The following is a 21,179-nucleotide window of genomic DNA, read 5'->3' as shown; positions in this document are numbered from 1 at the left end:
AAGGAGAGAGCGTAAATCATATATTTCCCAAAAATGGGAAATCACTTCTCTCAAGAGAAAAGGATGAGTTCCTTGTCTATACATATTATTGCAAATATGCTTACTAATGTAATATTTTAATGTAAATTTTTCAGAGTTAAATAAGGAACACTCTGTACAGTTCTGAATGCCCTATGAGGCAGTTTTGCTAATAAATATTAAATCATAGAGTCGTAGGGCTGGAAGGGATCTTGAGATCTTCCAGCCCAACCCCCTGCCAAGGCAGTTATACCATCCTGGAAAAATTAATATACAATCTTTTCTTGAAAGCCTTCAGCGATGAAGCATCCACAACTCCTAAAAGCAAGCCATTCCATTATTTAATTTATCTTGCAGCCATACAGCATATTCTGTAAGAATAGCTTATTTACATTGTTTATTTTTCTGGGATTTAATTCTTCAAAATTATATTGTTGTCCCCATATAATAAACAATTTCACAGTTTTTAGATATTGTAAATGCTGTGGAAAAAGACAGTGAGATGTTAAGGCTTGCTACGAGCTTGTAAAGATTTTAAACTTGCAAATTATTTTTTATTTAATTATGATCTTGTCTTTTTCGTGACATGTAAAAAGCCATTACTGTCATTACTGCTCAGACTTGGATGGTGTCACTATTTGATTGACCAGGCCTCAAGGTTTGTGTCAGATTTCACCATTGTGCTTTTCTGCTTTTGATGCCACAGATTGCTTATGATGTATAAGCCAAATATTCATTGCCTCTTTCATATATCATAAGCAATCTGTGGCATCAGATTTGGTGTATGCTAATGAAGACAATGCTGTTTATACTTCTAAATTAGACTAGCATTGACAGATACATTTTACTCGATTTGACATGGGATTAGAATATATTTTTCCAGCTTTGTACCTAACATATTGGATTTTTACTTGCATTGGCAACAGAGTCAAAGCCTTGCAACATGAACCTATTTTGAAACATGACCAAAAAAATGTTGGTAGGTAGATGGTGGTAGGAGGCACCACAATATGCCCATCCCAAAAGGTAAGATAAGGAAGTTATTAATACTTTTGTAAGAACCCAAGACATCAATGGCCAGATAAGATAAACCTAACATTAGTATTATCCCAATTTGTCAGAAAGCTAAATTATTGTGGAGATACATGGAGATTTTCCACTGTCAAAGTCACATTAGAAATATGCTTTGAATAGGCCACATATTTGAGATTATAATTGCTAGACTATAATTATCTCAAATAAATTTACTAAGAAGTATGAAATACCCAGCAATTATTTGAATTGAGATGGCATAAGCTCTTCTTCAGACATATATTCTAAATGTGTGGTAGGAGTACATGAATAATATCTGAGAAAATATATAGGTTTTGCTCTGTTTTGTTCTTATTCACCTATCCCACACAACTCTCTAAACTTTAGAAGATTTGAAAAGCTAGAAAGATTATTCCCAATAATCTTTCACGGTAAGTTACTAATTCACTTAAGAAATGTACAACATTAAATCCAATCTAACTTTGATTTGAAATTCAGAAAGATAATATCCTTCAGTTTATGCATATATTATCCTCTCAAAGCCCTAAGCTCTTAAATAGCTAACAACAGTTAATATATTCTAACAGAGTTGGATAAAGATGAAGCATGATCTTCAAAGCAACTTAAATATAAACAGCTCGGTATTTATTTTTCCATGGTGAGCCAGACAGTGTAGATGTTTATCTACCTGTCTGCCTGTGTACCTATCTATTGTGGTATGCTGTTACAAATATCAGCAGATCAGGTTACAGAATCTGTTTGTTTTAGAGACAAATGCATAAACATAACCAATTGTTTTCTTCATTATTGACTTCATTAATATATCACTTTCCTATCACAACATTGGCGTCTTACAGTGACTTACCATCTAAGATACAAGTTGCACAGCTTTGTATAATGTTTAGATAGTTTGTGGAAAGAATTCTGGAAAAAGTGAGATACCACATAGCATTTGGTCTTAACCAAAAAAGGTTGGTGTCTTAATCTTTCAAAACATTTCCCATATTAATGTGAAAGCTCACTTTGGGACAATGTTTTTCAATTTTGACAACTTTAAGATGTGAACTTCCACCTCCCAGAATTCCCCAGCTAGCATTGTTCAGTAGTTTTTAAGAAGTATCACAATTGTTTAAGATCAAGGTTTATGTTAGTAGAAATTTCCTTCATGGAAAACCAATTCAAACAAAATGTTTCACTATGAGTAGAATGTTCATTTCTCCAGATGCTTTCCAGGTATGTGAATTTCCTACAATTCTTAGCAATAGCTGTGCCCACTGGAAAGTTATACAGTATTCTTTTTTCTTTATTCACAGCAAGTAGTTCTTGCTTGCTAACGGCTCATCCCTGTATAATTTTGAGTATAAAATCTGAATGTCAGGCAGGAAAAAATACACTATAACTCATGGTTTGCAAATGGTCATTTAGGTGATTACTGAAGCTCTGAAGCCTTGCACATTCTAGTAATTTCAACATTTAGCAATGACATTTCAACCAGAATCATCTTATCTTTATGTACTGTGACAATGAGTCAGTTTCAGATAACATGTTTTGGATAAATAAGGAGAAAATCTAAGGGTTTGGATAAGATGATAAAAAGTAAACAAGAGGTTTTGGAGAGCACTATAAATGTCCTTTTTCTCCCAGAATATTCTAGGCCTTTTTGTTGGTCTGGGTACTGCTGTTTTGTTTAAGATTTTGAATAAATAGCAAAAAAATATTATGGCTAAGTTCAGGGGTGGGATTCTACTGGTTCGGACTAGTTTTTTAGAACCGGTTGTTATGACTCTGCGCAGTTCAGAGAACCGGCAAATCGTGCCGCTAGCTGGCCCCTCCCCTCTCCCACCCCCCCAGTCAGTCCTTATCGCGCATATGCAATATCGCACGTGTGCCCAACATCGCTGACTGGGTTCTTCCCTGCCCAGTCACTCCTTAAGGTATTTTTTTTCCTCCCAACCATCAGCTGTTCCTATGATCAGCTGTGCCAGGATTCCCCTCGCTGTCTTACTGCTTTGCCCAGGAGGCTTCACTTAGGCCCAGGAAGGCCAAAAATGAAGTGCCCCCTCTCCCCCCCCCCATGTTCCATTTTTTGCCTTCCTGGACCCCAGGGAAGCCTTCTGGGAGCAAGAATGCCCCCCCCCCCCGGAGGCTTCCCTGAGGAACAGAAGGCCCCAAAACGGAGGGTGCGGGTGCTGCCAAAAAAAAAAAAAAGTCACGCCCACCCCAGTCACATGGCCATGCCCACAGAACCAGTTGTTCAAAAATTTGAATCCCATCCCTGGCTAAGTTACAAATTAGTGTGACTTTAGGAAAAAAAATGTATTTTTTTCTTCTACTTAATTGTAAGTTAAAGTGCTTGAAGCATTATTTATTTCAATGGAATATAATTCATGTCGGTGTGCCCCTATTGAAATAATTACATGGGGTACCAATTTAAAATCCTCTTATGAAGACCACGTATAATTTATTTTCAAGGATCACACTCCTGCAGGAATACTGTGTTAGGAATTGCATGCATGCCAGCAGTAGATGGAATTGATCTTTTGTTGTTTATATCACTTATATCATTTTCTTTTTTACTCTTCCTCATATTGTAGGTTGCCATCACAGGGACAATTCACTCTTTTCAGAGATCTGAGTACCCCAAACATCTCTGATTTAAGATAAGATATCCAGGTTTTCATTTTTTTTGTTTTTTGTTTTAAACCCTGGATATCTCCTCTCCTAACTGCACTGAATTATTTCTGGCTCTTGATTTTTGTCCAGCTAGGCCTATAGTCCAGAAAATGGAGGGAAATGCAAAATACAGCCATTCGTTGACTTACAGCCATTTGGTTAGTGACCATTTGAAGTTACAGCAGTACTGAAAAAAGTGACATATAACTGTTTTTCACGCTTACGACCATTGCAGCAAACCCATACTTTCATGATCAAAATTCAGGCGCTTGACAACTGTCATTGTCCCAGGGTCATGTGATCACCATTTGTAACCTTGCTATCTGGTTTCTGACAATCAAAGTCAATTGGGGAAGCCAGGTTCACTTAACAACCACATGATTCACTTACCAATTGCACTGATTTGCTTAACAACTATGGCAAAAGTCATAACTCACTTAACAACTGTCTTGCTTAGCAACAGAACTTTGGGCTCCATTGTAGTCTTAAGTCAAGGACTAATTGTATAGACATTGTTGCAACATTGTAATTATTTTTCTGTCATAAGTGAACATTAGTGGTCCATCTGATTATTTCAGTGAATATTTTGCATGGATTGTGTCCCCATAAAAAATGGCCATGAAGCTGTGTAAAAAGTACTTTCTCTCTAATGTGCATTTAGATCATTGATGAAGGGTTTTTAATTTATTCATTCTAAATTTAAAAATAGTTTTAGTATTTACCGTATTTCCCCATGTATAAGCCACCCCTTTTTTCCAAAATTTTCAAGCCCAAAAAGTAGGGGGGTGGCATATACAAAGCAGGTACACTTTTTATACGTGAAAAATGCATAAAATAATAAAGTAGGAATAAACTGGTTTTCCAGCAGTATGCTATACTTTTTTGTAAAAATTGTACGTGATGATACGATTACGAGTGCGAGTACACGATAGAAATGCATACGCTAGGCATCGGCCTGAATGCTTCGTTCCTACTCTCGTTCCGATGCGTAGATTGCTAGCATCGCCCGCATCGCTTTCGGCGTCATGACCGAAGTTGTAGATCTAGACGTCGAATTTTGTTTCTTTGTAAATTTTCTTTCTTCATAACTTGTTTCTCTAATAAAATATTTTTTTCAAAACTTCACAGTCCAAAAATTGGGGGGGTGGCTTATACAAAGGGGTGCTTATACATGGGGAAATACGGTACTCAATAGTTTACTCAGGGATCTGTCCTGATTCTATTATTTCTGAACCAATTTCTTCCCATTCTGCTGTTGCTTTATTTTTCATAACCCCTCTGTCTTAAACCTTCTTTTATCTCCTTTTCCTTTATTTTCCTCTGTACCTTCCTATATTATGTCTGGGACTTTAATAATGATGTGGGAAACAGATGTCTGAACTCACTAGGATGGAAATAGCCTCATTATTAGCAGTTACTTCCAGGTTTAAATGCATCAGGTGCTTGGAGACACAATTTTGGCTATATTGCCTGGGAATTCTGCATGATGTATGCACGATACATCTGGAGACCATCAGATTAAGCAAAGTTCTTGTCTGGCTCTTGGTTTCTTTGTCAAGAAAGAGTCAGCTGAAAATCCACTTAAGAGGGTACTTAAAATATTTACATTATGAAGATAGATGGAAGGAAGAGAATATTATTTCCATGGTACCAATACATTTTTGTATGATGCTAAGTTACTCTGAAAGTCTTCCGAGTATTGTCCCTCCTGCCTTTATGCTATATTCTGCAATAGCAGCTAGGGAAAAAAAAGTTAGGAAAAAGAGATCTAGAAACAAAGTCTTTGCTTCTTTGTTGTAAACTTCTGAACTAAATGGTGAATTCTTGAAAATCAGAAAAAGCCGAAGTACATGATATAGTAAGCATAATTTTAAAAAAGTTACCTTTACTTGGAAAAAAATAGGCATATAAGACCTTAGCCCAGATGAAAATAAATATCTGGCAATATTGGAAGATTAGTCTTGAGAAACTAAAGGGTCAGTGAGAACTCTATTTTGCTAAATCTGTTTCAGATAACTTGTGAATATTAAGTGGAATTTGTATCAGAGGTGATTAAGGTGATATCTGACCTTCAGCTAAGCCAAACTATAGAAATTTTGATTATGTTTGCTCCTTATTTCAAGATAAATACATATCAATTCTTTGGAACCAGTCCTAAGGTATTATTTTTTGGGGAAGTTAGTTCTTTATGAAATCAGAGATGTGATAACATAGTTTGCCATTGAATCTATACTTTATATCAGTCTATTATATATATGTGTAGAATTTGCTGTTACTTTCTTTCTGAATATATGGAAATGACTATCCATTTCTTAAAAGTAGTGCAGATGTGCATAGAAAAGATGTACTTAGGCTAGTTTTTAAAAGACAGAAACCAGTATGACCAATTTGGTTCTTTTTGTTTTCCTTCCGTTTACTTGTGTCCAATTCTTAGAGTCGGCCTGGACAAGTCCCTGCAGTTTTCTTGGTAAAGTATTTTTTTAAAGTGGTTTGCCATTGCCCTTTCGTTGGGCTGAGAAAATGTGACTGGCCCAAGGACACTCACCTGGCTTTGTGCCTGAGGCAGGACAAGAACTCATGGTTTCCTATTTTCTAGTCTGGAGCCTTAACCACTGCACCAAACTGGCTCTTCATTTAGCTTTTTAGGGGGGGAAAAAAATAGATGGACAAATTACCATTTGAGAAGTCATTTTTTTAATTTTTAAAAGTCCAAAGTGCTGATCAGCATTAGATATTATTTGAAGTCATACGTATAATAAGTATTCTCAATATTTAGGTGTGATTTATTTCTTTTAGAATAATTCTTAGGTCTATTTTAAAACATTTAGATGCGAAGTTTTTTTTAAAAAAAAATGGGCTGGTATCCATTACTGGTGTCTTTAGTGGTTAAAAGTACATGTCACTCTGGGGAGAGGACTGATTTGCAAAACAGATGTACATACTGTATGTCTGACTGCCTGAACTCAGTTGCAACTAACAGTAAACAAAGCCAGTGTATTGGCTTTGGGCCTGTGTTTTACAGATACGCTACTTTAATTGCAGCTGCTCTTTATTTGTGAATGGGGGAGGGGAAGGGGAAAAAGAAGCCACGTGCAGTCAGAATATCCCTGACACTGAATTATGTCCATGACACTCAGGCCGCTAATGCTGAAATGTTTAATCCTTTGTTGGTGTTCCTGAGCTGGCTTGGGAGGTTAGATCCTGGCCAGTTTTCATTGGCTGCAGGAAATGTTGTTGGAATGGCTGACAGCTGTCTGCCAGCCTGTCTGCAGAGCCTTCCTGTCCAAACTGCTGTTCAGCTTCACAGAGCCATTGTTTGCCCCCTGCGCGTCCTCCCCCCTTTCACTCCCCATTCTCCCCCCTGTAAAGCCTTTCCAGCCGTATCCTGATCCTGCTCGAATTAGCTCCAGATTGCTTTGTTTATTTTGTGTCAGGCGACAATGTGCATCCCCAGCCTGCCACCTCAAGTAGATTGGGGAGAAGGGTGGTAGCCATTGCCAAGCCCTGAGTACAACCATAGAGATGGTCCTTTCTCCATCGCTCTTCTCCCCTCCGTCACTCCCCCACCTTGTCAAGGCTTATCAGATTAAAGTATATTTGGATGGAAGGAATAGAGAGTGGGGTGCAGCTTATATTTGTCTGTTTATTTATTTTAAAGTTACTGCTGTCCTGTAGTGCTGACTTGCTCGGAATCAGGCTCATTCCCTGAAGGTTTGGCTGCAATTGGAAGTGAGCCCTCTGCTACACATCTTAATGCAAAATCGTAGCTCTTCTCTGAGGAAATCAATCTGGTGGCTATGAATGGACTTTTTTTTTACCTGCGTTATGCATATGATGCATGTAAAATGAGGCAGGGTTTCAGATATGCAGTTGTGTCCACCAGTTTGCCTTTTTAGTCCACCTACCACCCAGATGTGCCTGCTTTCTCATGTGTAAAATGAAAACAGCAATACTGACATTGATCCACAAATAGGAAAGGCATAATTGTCAGAACTGTTACAGCAAAAGAAGTTCTGAATTTTCCTCAGCTTTGACAAAAATTGTATCTGTCCAGCTGGCTTTTTAATTGTGACTAATTTTTCCACCCACCAACCAGGTTGCTATGAGTGTAAGATAGCGAGGTTTCGTTGTTTGTTTGAAGTTCCTACCTAACATCGGCAAAAGTATATCAGAGTGGCCTCATTTCCTCCTTGGCCCTTTTGAAGATGTTATAAATATACATCTCAATTAGTTCCTTAAGTTAAAAAAATCAGATGAGTAAATCCTGTTCTAAAAGAACATAATGTTTCAAAAGGCTTTGGGGAATGCCCAAACATTGTATTCAAGATAAACTTCCTTCGTGTCTATACACATAAATATACACACACACCAGACACAATTTTGCAGCATTTGAGTATTCATTCAGTAGATATGGCAACAAATACAAGACTTTGGCTCTCTTCCTAAATAAACGTGATAGTAAATTCCATTGAAATCAGTCGATTTTCCTTCCAAAAATTTGGTTGGCATGTACTTCTGCGCTCAGAAGAGCTGTATATGTAGAGCAGCTATATAAATTAATCAAATAAATAAATTTGCCTCATTCATGCACTATGCAGAAGAACATGGCATGAGAAAATCAAGTTTCCCACAGAAGCTTTTTTTTTCTGTTACACAAAGCTAATCACATATACTGAATATGAAAGTTGCTGTTTTTTTCACATGTCATTGATGGATATTTGTATCAGCTAATGTATTTAAGATTAGTACAATTTTTGTCTCATGTTAAACATCAGCTTTTCCACCATAGGATAATATTTAGAAATATTTTAGAGAAGACTTTCTGCTTGAAAGATTTACAAGACGTTTCTCAATAATTTCATAAAGTACAATACACTTGCAATAGCAGTCATCCTAAATGTGAAAGTTGGCTTCCAAGTCAGTGTGATTATTATTTATCCAGTGTTCCTCAGTACATTGTGTGCACATAGTTTGTACTGAATTATACTCAGCTGACAGAGCTAATGCATCAGCAATTCTTACTCCTGCAATAGCCAAAGAAAGAATGATTTTCATTATTTCTGTTACTGCATATTAAAATAAAAGATTCCTTGGAAACAGAAACTCTGAAATTGCCAAATGGACCCAAATCTGTAGGTATTTTCACCCCATAGTTCAACTATCAAACATTCAACATAGCACTGTAAATAGAGTAAGCCTTGGGGAAAAGATCAACATATGCATACTTACAGGTTTGAATTGCTGTTACATTGAACTGGTCCATAATCTGGTTTATAGTATGATTTGAAAATCCTACCATTATGGCTTGCAGACCAGGGTGATTGCTTAATATATTTTGTAAACCCAGTCTAATGTGGTTTATTCACCAAATTAAGCTAATTATGGCTTAGTGCTATACACAAACTCAAGCAAAAGGCAGTGATAGCCAGTTAGTTACAGTTTTCAAGGTGACTGACTTGGACCAGATTATTAGATATTTATCCTTTATCATAATACTTGTATATATTGATAAGTAAATATGATGTTTGATTTGTGCATGAATGTCCAATTAATGAGTTCAGAATAATAGGAGGTTGGTTTGCAAGGTAAACTTTAGACTTAAAACAGTAGCTCACGTAAATATTTGTGTAAATATTTGGGTGTCTCTTCTGATAAAATGGCAAAAGTAAAATGATTCCTGACATCAGCAGAGAATGTGGGCATATGACCAGGGGTGGGATTCTACTGGTGTGGCCTGGTTCTATAGAACCGGTAGCTCTGAAGAGCAGCTGACACTGAACCGGTTTGCTGCAATGATCTTCTGGTCTTTTGTTTGGCCCACCCACCTGCCCAGGCCCTATGGCACCTATGGCATGGAGAGCCCTTTCAGTAGACATGCACACCATCGCCAGCTGCTCTTCTGGTTTTGTGATACGCTGGCTCGCTGGTCTTTGCGGGCACTGGAGTGCTGGAAAAGGGCCCCAAGAATGCCCCCAAATCAGGGTATTTTCTGGCTGTTTTGGGGCCATTTTCAGGCCATTTGTCATGCCAAAAACAGCCTGAAAATGCCCTGAAAAACACCCCAAAATGCGCGAAAAACAGGCTGTTTTCAGGCCATTTTCAAAGCCAAAAAATATCAAAATGCCCCCCAAACAGGGTTGCTCACACTTCAGTTTTCTAGTACTCCAGCATGCGCACATGCATCCACGTTCCAGTTTGGGACACTTGGTGCTGAAAAGGTTCGCCATCACTGCTCTTGGCTGTCCTTTAGTGCCTGCTTTTTCCTCCTCAGCTGCTTTGCACGGCACAGTTGAGTGCCGCTTGTCAGCTGGAGAAGGTGAATGCTTGCCGGAGCCGGTAATTTGTAAGTAGTGCACAAAACGCACGCTCCCTAAACCAGTTGTTATGCCGGTAGGATCCCACTCCTGCATATGACATGAGTACTACTAAAGCTAATATCTTAGACTTTTCTCCTGTTTAATTTACTAAAAACCATTTTGTGAAAGCCTGAATTGACCAAAGCTTTGCAGGCTCATCTGTTGGCAACCACAACATATGGAGAGTATTGGGACTTGGAAAATAAGAAGAATAAATGGTAAAAGCATTAGTTAATGTATAAAACGAAGGAAACAATGGATGCATTGTGCATTTCTAAAGCTAAGTGAAAAGGGAACAATATAAATCTTAATGGAGCTGGCTTAGATATGTTGACTGAATATTATGAATTTATTATTTCAATCTATATTTCTGCATAGTTCAATTTTGTGGCTCTTGGTAGCTAACAGTTAAAAAAACCATCCTTAAAATATAGCAATAAAACATTACATGTGTAATTAACACCAGAGGTTAAAAAACAACTAACAAATCAATATAAATACTTCCCAGGTTCTGCCACGCATCCAGTTCTATAGGCTTGATGACAAAATAATGCCTTTTAAGGCTTATAACAGGCTAACAGGAATGGGGCCAATCTAATTTCCAGAACAGAACAACTAATTTTAAGTGGTTTTGAGTCTAGACTGAAATATACACAATTTTGTGTTTAAGTTTTGTTTTAAATTTAAAGAAGGTAAACATGGAATAGAAATGAAACATAAAGATGATGGGCATGGTGGAGAGGAATCCTTCAACACATTGGTACCCGCAGTTGTATACAAGGGACACAGCTCTTCTCCAGTCAGGCGATTAATCCTTTTAGTTTACATTATATTGTTTATATAGAGCCAGAGCACCTATCCAAGGTTTTAGTCATGTTCCCTACTTTATAATCCCAAGAGTTATTCTGTTGTTCTATTATTCTGAGTTAGAACTGTTTATTTGGATAACTGCTTATGAAATTGAAGGCAGGAATTTTTGCTTTTTTCTTACACTGGAGATTCTGAGGACTGATCCTTTCTTTATTATTCTATGTAATCTGTTTGATTCATACTCTATAAACCATTATTTAACTATGGTTTATTGATTATATTGTTATAAAATTAAGCTATAAACTATGATGTGCAAACCATAACTTCTGGGTTCAGACTATCAAAGCCAAAAGTAATACCCATTTGTAATAGACCAATATCTGGTTGAACTGTAGGCCTTCCTTATTAAAATACAGCCTTCTATTTTCCTATTGAAAATGTTGGTCTAATATTGTATAACATTTATACTGAATCATAGAATGAGATGGAGCAAGTTGGCTGTCAAGTCCAACCTTCTGCTTCACACATAAAATATTACATAAATGTACAGTATATGAGAAAATGTTTTAAGGCTCAGTCACATATGTTGTTAAATTATTTCAGATAATGGAGGTCAAACTCTGGGAGGTGGAAACAACTGGCCCTTAAGAGGAAGAAAGTGGACATTATGGGAAGGAGGAGTGAGAGGAATTGGATTCGTTGCCAGTCCTTTATTGAACCGGAAAGGAGTCGAAAGCCATGACTTGATCCATATTTCTGATTGGCTGCCAACTTTGGTGAAGCTTGCTGGAGGACATACCAATGGCACAAAGCCTTTAGATGGCTTTGATGTCTGGAAAACACTCAGGTAATATGCTTGAAGCTGAATTTGATGAAGCCCAAGAAGCAAAGTATGCTTCTAAAACATATGTTATTATAATATGAAAGGGTTTTTTTAAAGGTAAACTTATTAAAAAGTCTATTCAACTCTGAAAATGTTAATGTTGTTAAAGCAAAAAAGAGATGTTGAACAAAATTGGATGGGACATGATGGAAAACTGTTCACCAGGACTTTTAAACAGCAAATATGGGGAAAATAAAGTATCTTTAAAATGGCATGATGGTAATGAAGATGAGGAGGAGGATGAAAAAGTATTCACTTCCATATTTACAGCATTTTACAGGACAAACAGATTTCCCCGGAGGGCTTATAGTTTTAAAAATGTAACCTGATTATTTCTGTCATAGTAGAAAAGTAACTGATTTTCAGAATTGTGAAGTAAATGGAGACATGATAATTGCTTAATAAGCTATCAGCAGCACAAAATTACTTGCAGTTCTAACATTGTTTCAACAAAAACTTGTTGAAATACAATGGCTGAGTTTTAATAGGTAGTTTTTAAATATATCATACATGTATTTTGGATATGGGATTATTGGGAGACACCCCTCCATGGGAAAAGAAATCTGTTCCCTTACAGTTTTGCATTAAGGCCAAGTACATGAAATTGACCACACGCTTCCTGCCTGATTCCGTCATGCATCAGTTACTTACAACAGTTTTCTATTAGAACTATTTAAACTATTTTGCTTGCCCCAGGGTAAGGTTTTTGTTATTCTCTTTAGCCAGGCAACCATCCCTGGGGATGTTTTAGGTACTCTGTATCTGAAACAAGGATGATATTTTATGAACGATTGGGCATTCTCTGGCAGCTGCTGTCCCTGAACTTTTCTAAGTGCAGTAGACCAACAAAGATTCTGATCTGACAAGGCTGTCTAAATAAAATTACACCATAGCAACCAATGTTGTATAAACTGAGTACTGTAAAACTAAATCTCACATATGCTGAGCCACAGTCTTGTGATGCACTATTTCCAGCAGTGTTTGGAAAAGGGACTGGGAAGGATAATACATTAGGTACCTGCTGGAACATCTTTTGTATGATTAGCCCTTGGTGGATTGAGATTCAGAAAGAGAAGTTTAGTCAGTAAGGCAAAATATGGATAAGACATTTTTTCAGTAAGTGGCACAGGAACTTTGGAACTTTCCCCCAGAAAAAGGTCTTCTTAAGATTCTCCCTTGAACTATTTAGAAAATAGCTTTTAAATATGTAGCTAGGTTATGTTTATTGGTTTGTTTTATGGTGTGTTTTAATTTCATCTTGTAACTCTCCAAAATGTATTGCATTAATAGTTTCCAATTTTAGATTATCATGCTGTGGGAAGCTAGCCATTGTGGTTTATAAATCATGTATAGGGTTTAACACAAAATGCTAACATAACAATAGCAGTAGCACATAGACTTATACACCGCTCCATGGATAGCTTGGTTGCCCATGTGTCATATCGCCTTGCCTAGAGTCTGAACCACAGGCCCAACTCACCAATGATGTTCTTAGAACGTGACCTGGATTGCTGAAGGGCAATATTGCAGCTGGAAGTGCAATGAAAAGAAATAGTGGATTGGCCTAGTCTGCCGTAATGGTTAATCTGTGGGATTAGCATTGAAGAAAGCCAAAATATATATTTTCGGCAAGTCATTTTATCTCAGCCTATGTTACTCTACAGGACTGTTCTGAGAAAGAATAAAAGGAGAGAATGCAATGTTTACCACCTTGAGCTCCTTGAAGAAAGTCTAGTTATCAATTAATCAAACAATCAGGTTCCTATGACTTTTCTTATTTCTAGATAGCAATAGCTTATATACCTCTCCATAGTGCTTTATAGCACTCTCTAAGCAGTTTACAGAGCCAGCATATTGCTCCCAACAATCTGGGTCCTCATTTTATTGATCTGGAAGGATGGAAGGGTGAGTCAATCTTGAGCTGTTCAGGATCAAACTGCTGGCAGTCAGCAGAATTAGCCTGCAATATTGCATTCTAACCACTGTGTTACCACGGCTCTGGTGGTGCAGTGGTTATGTTATGTTATTGAACAAACTATGTTTAAATCTCCCACTATGACTTAATTTGAGATATGAAGCAGAATTCCTTTTTTAATTTCTCGAATTGGCTTACCGTATTACAAGAGATTGATGCAAATCTCTTTGATTTTCATTTCATATAAGAAAAACCAGACATACTCCCTAAAACAAAGAAATAAATTAGGTAAAGTTTTTCCCAGTGCAATGAAAGGGGATTCAACTATTTTAAACTTATTTTGGAACAACCTTGCAAATGTCATTGGTTAACAAGAATTTCTTTATCTGTTCAAAAGGAAACATTGAAGTGGGAGGAATGGGATTCTATTGAACTGTGAGAGGAGATTGAATCCTTTTATAATAAATTTTGTTTCAGCGAAGGAAAACCATCACCCAGGAAGGAGCTGCTTCATAACATAGATCCAATTTTCGTGGATCCATCTCCATGTAAGTCTGACATTAATTGCTGGAACTTTTTACAAATCTGTGCACATGTACTAAAACGAGTCCTGTTGAGTTTAGTGGGACATGTCTCCAGCTATGAGTGTTATTTGAATCCTCCTGAAGAGAAGTGAGGATTTCCTCTGACTGTGAGAACAATTAATCAGTGGAATGGCTTGCCTTCAGAAATTATGGGTTTTCTACCACTGGAGTTTTTAAAGAAGAGATTGGACAGCTGTTTGTCTGCAGTGATGCTGTGATGGCGAAGTGGCACGCAGAGCCATCTCTCTGGGCACACCAGCCATCGGCCGTTGCTCTTCTGGGTTCCGGTGTGCGCATGCACGGCGGCCAGCTGGTCTTGGCATGCACAGGAGCACCGGAAACCAGAAGAGCAGCTCCCCGGAGGGCATGCGTGTGCCAACCAACTGGTCTTTGTGCACCCATATGCGTTAGAAACTGGAAAACCAGGTGGCTGGCACGCACACATATGCTGGAAGCTAAGCTTCCAGTTTCCGGCACTCCACATGCATGTTGGGGAGCTGCTCTTCCGATTTCCGATGCATGTGCGTACGCTCCCATTTCGGCACTCAGTGCAGAAAAGGTTAGCCACCACTGGTGTAGGGTCTTCTGCTTGAGCTGGATGTTGGACTAGAAAACTTCCAAAGTACCTTCCAACTCTGTTATTCTGTTCACTCCTCCACTGGGAAGAACTATTAAGGCTGGGTGTGAACTATTCTATCTCTTTGTTATAAAACTGTTACTGTGATTGCATCCATGTAGCATACACAGTTAACCACTCTAAACCATTCTCAGAAATTATAGTCCTAACTAGTGCACTCAAGTTACTCAAATATAAAGGTAATTTACAGTGTGGAGCTGTTGTTGATAAAGAGCTACATGTCCCAGATACAGATAATCCTCAACTTACAACAGTTCATTTAATAACCATTCAAAGTTACCATGGCATTGAAAAAAGCGACTTAGGACCATTTTTCATAGTTAGGACCATTCCAGCGACCCCTTGGTCAAGTGATCCAAATTCCGACTGTTGCCAACTGACTCATATTTATGACAATTCCAGTGTCCAGGGTTCATCTGATCTCCTTTTGCGACCTTCTGACCAGCAAAATCAATGGGGAAGGCAGATTCACTTAACAACAGGGTTACTAACTTACCAACTGCCGTGGTTCACCTAGTGACTGAGACAAGAAAGGTTTTAAAATGGGGCAAAATTCATCTCAAAACTGTCTCACTTAACAACAGAAATTTGGGAGTCAATTATAGTTGTAAGTCAAGGACTACCCGTATACAGTTCAGGCCAAAGGTATAACCTCTTCCTCCAACCCTATTTAAACTATCGTTTAAGATCAGGCTCTGTTGTTAAGCCTGGGTTAGAGTGAGCAGTGAACACCTTGTGTGATGCGGTACTATGAATGGTAGGAATCTTTTTATGGATGTTCTCATTTTAATGATGTAATTCTTTTTTTAAAAAAACTTTTGTCTTTAATTTGTATTCTATATGCTGCCCTTCTGTATGCTAGAGTTGCAACAGATTGGGGTGTCCTGTAATGCCCAGAAATGAAATAAAATGTAGTGGTTTTGCTCTGAGAGTTGTTTTATCTGATAGATACACTGGCTTTCATATGCAATCAAGTTTCTTTGTTGACCTCTTAGAAAAGGGAGGCGGGCTGGGGGAAACCTGAGCCCATTTCTGTCTCTGAAGTTTCAAGCACTCTGATTGCTTTTGCATTGTAACAATATGATTTGGAGATTGCTTCTGATCTTTTTTTTCCAGTAAACATTGTCTATTCCAAAACTCTCTCCAGGTTTTTTTTTTCTTTGCCAGATACTAACTTTTCAAATATGGGAATGATTATAACAAAATTTTCATTGGAACATGTCATTTTTACATTCTCTCTAGATTTCTTAATGAAATTACCATGTAATAAGAAAATGGTATCCAAAACTACAGAGGACACCTCCCTGCAGAGTTGTGGGTTTATGCTGCTTTTTAAATCTCTCATTTCTACAAAATTGAAAGCAGAGCCACCACAATGCAGGTGTGCAAGTTGTGCATTCCACAAAGGTTTCATGACATGAAGAGTGCCAAAGGATAGTAATGATAGAGGAAGCAGCTCATCCAGTTGCTACTTTGTGCACATGCACTATATAAGAAAAGGAGAATGAAATACTGGGAAGCCACAGCTACCACTTAATGCACGAAGGTGCAGTCAATGGCACTCCTGACTTGAAGTGCAAGAAAGAAAGGCTGGGAAGCATAAGCAGGACTACCTTATATGGTGGCCTCTGCTTTTTTTCCTTCTTCCCAAAGAAACTGTGCAAGATGGATAGAAGATAAATAATTGTGCGGGCATGAGAGAGAGAAAGCAGATAAAGGAGCGGGAGAACAAGAAGCACACTGCTATCAAGGTCATAATGAGCATTCCAGGCATATATATTGGCTTTTCTGGAAGTCTAAAAAAGTTTTATGAAGTATAACATCAGCTAATTAATGTGCTGTATATAACCAGGGAGCCATGTGCTGTACAAAATGGTTGCTTTGAATTCTGTATATTCCAGATAGTGCACAGAGCCCCTTAAATAATTTGTTATGGAGAAAAGCAGTTGCTTTGGAGGAGATAAAGACGGCTTCCCTATGAATTAAGATTTTGTTTTTTTTCCAAACATATCTATTTGGTTTCTAGTATCTGTAACTAAAAGTGGCATGTATAGGATTTTGCCAACTAAACTCTGACCAGCATGGTCTTACTAGCAATTTCTGTATGCAAACCACACAGAGTCATCTAGTATTTAATAAGATTGTCAAATATTCTGAGATTTTAATTATCTCATTGAGTTCTTACTTGAGATCCTAAGATTTTGATGTTCTCAGTAAATTTTGCAATTTTGTCGGAACTGGGCATTGTCAATATACAGTATTATGAGAGTTTAGATAAGATTATAAAAGAGAAACTAAAGCCTAAGATTTAGTGAGCATGGATGAACAATTTTTAATTTATTGTTTTAATGGTGGATGGGCTTATAAGTGCTGTTCTAAATGCCTTTCATCCTTCTGAGGTTGGTAAAATGAGGACACAGATTGTTGGGGGCAATAGGCTGACTCTGTAAGTCATTAAGAGAGGGCTGTAAATACGGTGAAGCTAAGTGCTATTGCTTTTGGCAATTGCTATTATTTAAAATGCACTTGACCCTCATGATTTGTATCTGTGCATTCAAATATTTGTACTCATAGTGACCTGTACAAGAGTAATATCTCTTTATTATGAGGTTATAGAGTTATGGGCCAAAAGAAGGTTGTACTAGAAGTTTTAGGATGTTCAACCACTCCCAAGGTTCCAGTCTGTACACTGTTTCCTGATATGTTCTAGATCTTGGAGTAAAAATAGTGAAAGTAAATAAAATAAATTGCTAGTAGTGTCACCCAATGTTAAAAAATGTCTATATTAAAAGAAAACTAAGAGGAATCACACTGGATTATGTTTTTTTGGGAGATCACCAGAAAATACCAGAGTGATAGACAATCTTAGAAAATTGATAAAACTTGGAAAAAGGCAGTGCCAGATCCGTTTGTGTTGCTGTTGAGAAAGCAACATGACTGTGTCCATGAAGATGCCAGGAATAAAACTTAGATTTTTGCCTTACTTTCCTAGATTTGTTTGTATTTTGCAAAATCATTTGAGAGGTTTCAGCAAACAGAGCCTATGCAGAAAAAGGTAGACTATTAAAAACAATAAATTTACTGAAAGTTACTAAAGTGTTCTTGTTTGACTGGTTCTAGTTGACTGCTGCTTTAAAATCCTCTGAAATTTGTGAAAGTGACATGATAGTTGCAATTTTGCAAATGGGTATTATCATGATTGGATATTATTGTGTTGATTGAATTAGGGGAGTGGGGTGAAAGAAGATAAGTTCTAAACTATGCATATATAAACAGACTTCAGGAACAAGATATTGAAGCTCTGTGGAGGGGAATTGATGTGCACTGGCTGATTTGAGCTCCCAAGGCAGGATGAGGTGAGAATTTCCTGCAGTGGAAAGTGGACCACCCACATGTTCTGCAGAATTGTAGGACAAGCTCTCCAAAATCAATTCAAAAGCCATTGTTGCTGTAATTTCCAATAAGCTGGTGTATAATCAGGAATAAATCAACTAAGCTTCAAAACAGATAATGTCATGTGAACAATTAGGACTGGAGCCAATCCTGAAATGATTGCAAAAACATTTGTCTGGAAGTACTCCCATTCATCCTGTTTTATATGCAAATGTGTTGATTATCTTTGTTTGAGTGCTGAGCATTGGAACGGTTTGTCTGAAGGTTAAATATCTTTCAAATATAGAGTTTTAAACATTGCTAGAATAATTATTATTTCCAAAACACATGTTTAGATTAGAGGATCCACCACTTGTGATTTAATCAGTATAATTTCTCTTGAAAAGAACATTGGTACTTGAAGAATTACAAACATATATTACCAAACATTTTCCTTTAAAATAGATGTCCAACTTACAAAATAAGGGCTGGTATGATTCTACACATTTATTATTATTTTTATAACCTGGGAAAACTATGACTGATAGGGCATGAAGAAGGCTGCTTCTGTCCTTTTCAGGTAGAAAAGAAAAGCACAATTTTTAAGCTGCAAAAAAGAAAAGGGAAAAAAACATGGATTCCCTATTTCAACTTAGAGATGTCAGTCTTATGATGACCATAAAAACAACAGCATGGATGGAAAATGCAGCATCCTATATAACATGTTTCAGCAATCACAATGTAATAAATTGTACCATTTGTAGTACTACAGGTTCATTTTCTGAAATGCTTGCCCAGTAAGTAGTATTTCCTCATTTTTTTTCCTAATAAAAACAACAGTTTTGTGTTATCTTCAAAACTAACAGATTTAATTTTGGATAATTGTTTGTGTATCTAATCTTAGTTGCAACAAGATCCTTTGCTGTGTTCACTCCAAAAGTGTAACGCAGCTATCCACTGTAAAAAGTATTCTATTATTCCTTAGTTCCAATTTATTATATTGTTTTAAATATTTAAAAAACCAGAAAAGTTTATATATTACCATGGTTAATGCATAATGGCCAGCTCATTCTTTGCCATAAACTTTTATTTGTAAACCACAGTTGTCTTCATGAAACACATTAAGCTCAAGTGAACCATATTGTGTTTCATGAACACAACTGTGGTTTATAAACAAAGTTTATGGCATACAAAGAGTGAACAGGGCCATTATGCTAACCATGATGATTTGTAGCCAACAAACACACACAAGCACATATATAATATTATCTGAGGTGGTCCAATTGTAATATTCAGTTGCATCATGAACAGATTTTCCTTTAGATACCTTTGTCTCATTATTTAAACTCAGATAGTTTCCCTGTTTGTATGTTTAATAAATAATGACAACATCACAGACACCTGGCTCCTTAGTAGGAGAATCATAGAATTATAGGGCTGGAAGGAACCTTGGAGGTCTTCCAATCAATCCAAGGCAGGAATCCTTATACCATCCCAGAAAAATGAATATTCAATCTTTTCTTGAAAATCTCCAGCATAGAGTCTCCAAAACTCTGGAAGAAAAGCTGTTCCATTAGCCTAACTGAAAGTTGAATATTTGTTCCTGATGTGTTCTACAATATGCAACTGAACTTGGTGTTAAATCAAATTGGAAGTGGAAGGGTTCACATATTTAATTGATGAATCAGAGCTGCCTCCTTGCCACTTCAAACATTTAAATGATGGCTAAATAACAGCAAAGAGAGGTTCTTTTGTGTAGTAGCTATCTTGATTTTAGTGGATTAACTGCTGTATTTGGATTGTATTTTCTCAAAGTTCTAATAAGCTAGCAAAACGTAGTGAAAAATATTGGAACTCTAACCACTTGCATATTTACATTACTTATAAAACACATTTAAGAATTTCTCATACCTACACACAAAACTTGTGTATGCTTGTTCAGAATTAAGTTACTTGGAATTCAGTGGAAACAGTTCTCATCCAGATGACATACATAAGATTGCAACTTATAAATAAGGACTTGGTTTTCCAGCAGTTGCATCCATTGCATTACAGCAATAAAAACAATAAATGCAACACAAAAACAGCAAAAGCAGCAGCAAAATATCAAAGATAAAAGAGCTAGAATAGGACATTTCAGAGATATGATAGTACCAGTGGTGGGATTCAAATTTTTTTACTACCAGTTCTGTGGGTGTGACTTGCTGGGTGTAGCATGGCTTTAGGGCATGGCAAGAGAAGGCTACTGCAAAATCTCCATTCCTATCCCACTCCAGAGGAAGGATACTGTAAAATCCCCTTTCTCTACCCATCCCACCAACCTCCAGTTCCATTCTCCTGTGCAAGGCAACAAAAGAACACCCAGTCGATCAGCTAGGACTCGGAGGCAGAGAAAAGATGGGGACAGGGCCAGTCAGAGGTGGTATTCTGAACTATTCAAAATTTCCACTACCAGTTTTCCAAACTACTCAAAATTTCCACTACCAGTTCTCCAGAACTGGTCAGAACCTGCTGAATACCACATCTGGATAGTACTACAAGTATCAAAAGCTGAAAATAACTCCGTTTCTGCACATAGCACATCTCTAATATGCATCATATTAGAGAAAATATTTTAAAAAAGTTTGTTCACTGACAAAATTGCAAATAAATACATTTGAAAAGTATACAGCAGAATACATCCAAATTTTAACATGGACTTGTCAGAAAACAATTTTCAAATTAAAATTAATTAAAGACCAAATTTGATTTATTTGCAATAAAATTTTCCAATTTTCCTACGTTTTTGTGTCAGCATTATAACTGAAGTCTAATATATCTGGAAGAAATCAAGCTTATGAAAGTTGTTAGCTACTCAGAACTGTTACTGAAATCTTTTTTTCCTTGATCAATAATCTAT

General features: G+C 37.1%; 1 protein-coding gene across 1 annotated transcript in view; it reads left to right on the top strand.

The window, feature by feature from the left end:
- The window catches only part of ARSB (arylsulfatase B), a 68,072-nt gene that overhangs the window by 18,147 nt on the left and 28,746 nt on the right, over positions 1 to 21,179 (top strand). Inside the window, exons 5-6 of the mRNA XM_026717730.2 lie at positions 11,493 to 11,736; positions 14,165 to 14,235. Coding sequence (XP_026573515.1) covers positions 11,493 to 11,736; positions 14,165 to 14,235 — 315 coding nt within the window. The remainder of the gene's footprint in view (positions 1 to 11,492; positions 11,737 to 14,164; positions 14,236 to 21,179) is intronic.

This window comes from Pseudonaja textilis, chromosome 2, assembly GCF_049901715.1.
Source record: "Pseudonaja textilis isolate UNSWEBS1 chromosome 2, rPseTex1.2, whole genome shotgun sequence".
NCBI lineage: Eukaryota > Metazoa > Chordata > Lepidosauria > Squamata > Elapidae > Pseudonaja > Pseudonaja textilis.
The sequence above is the reverse complement of the archived record's forward strand: the minus strand, read 5'-3'. Positions and strand labels throughout refer to the sequence as shown.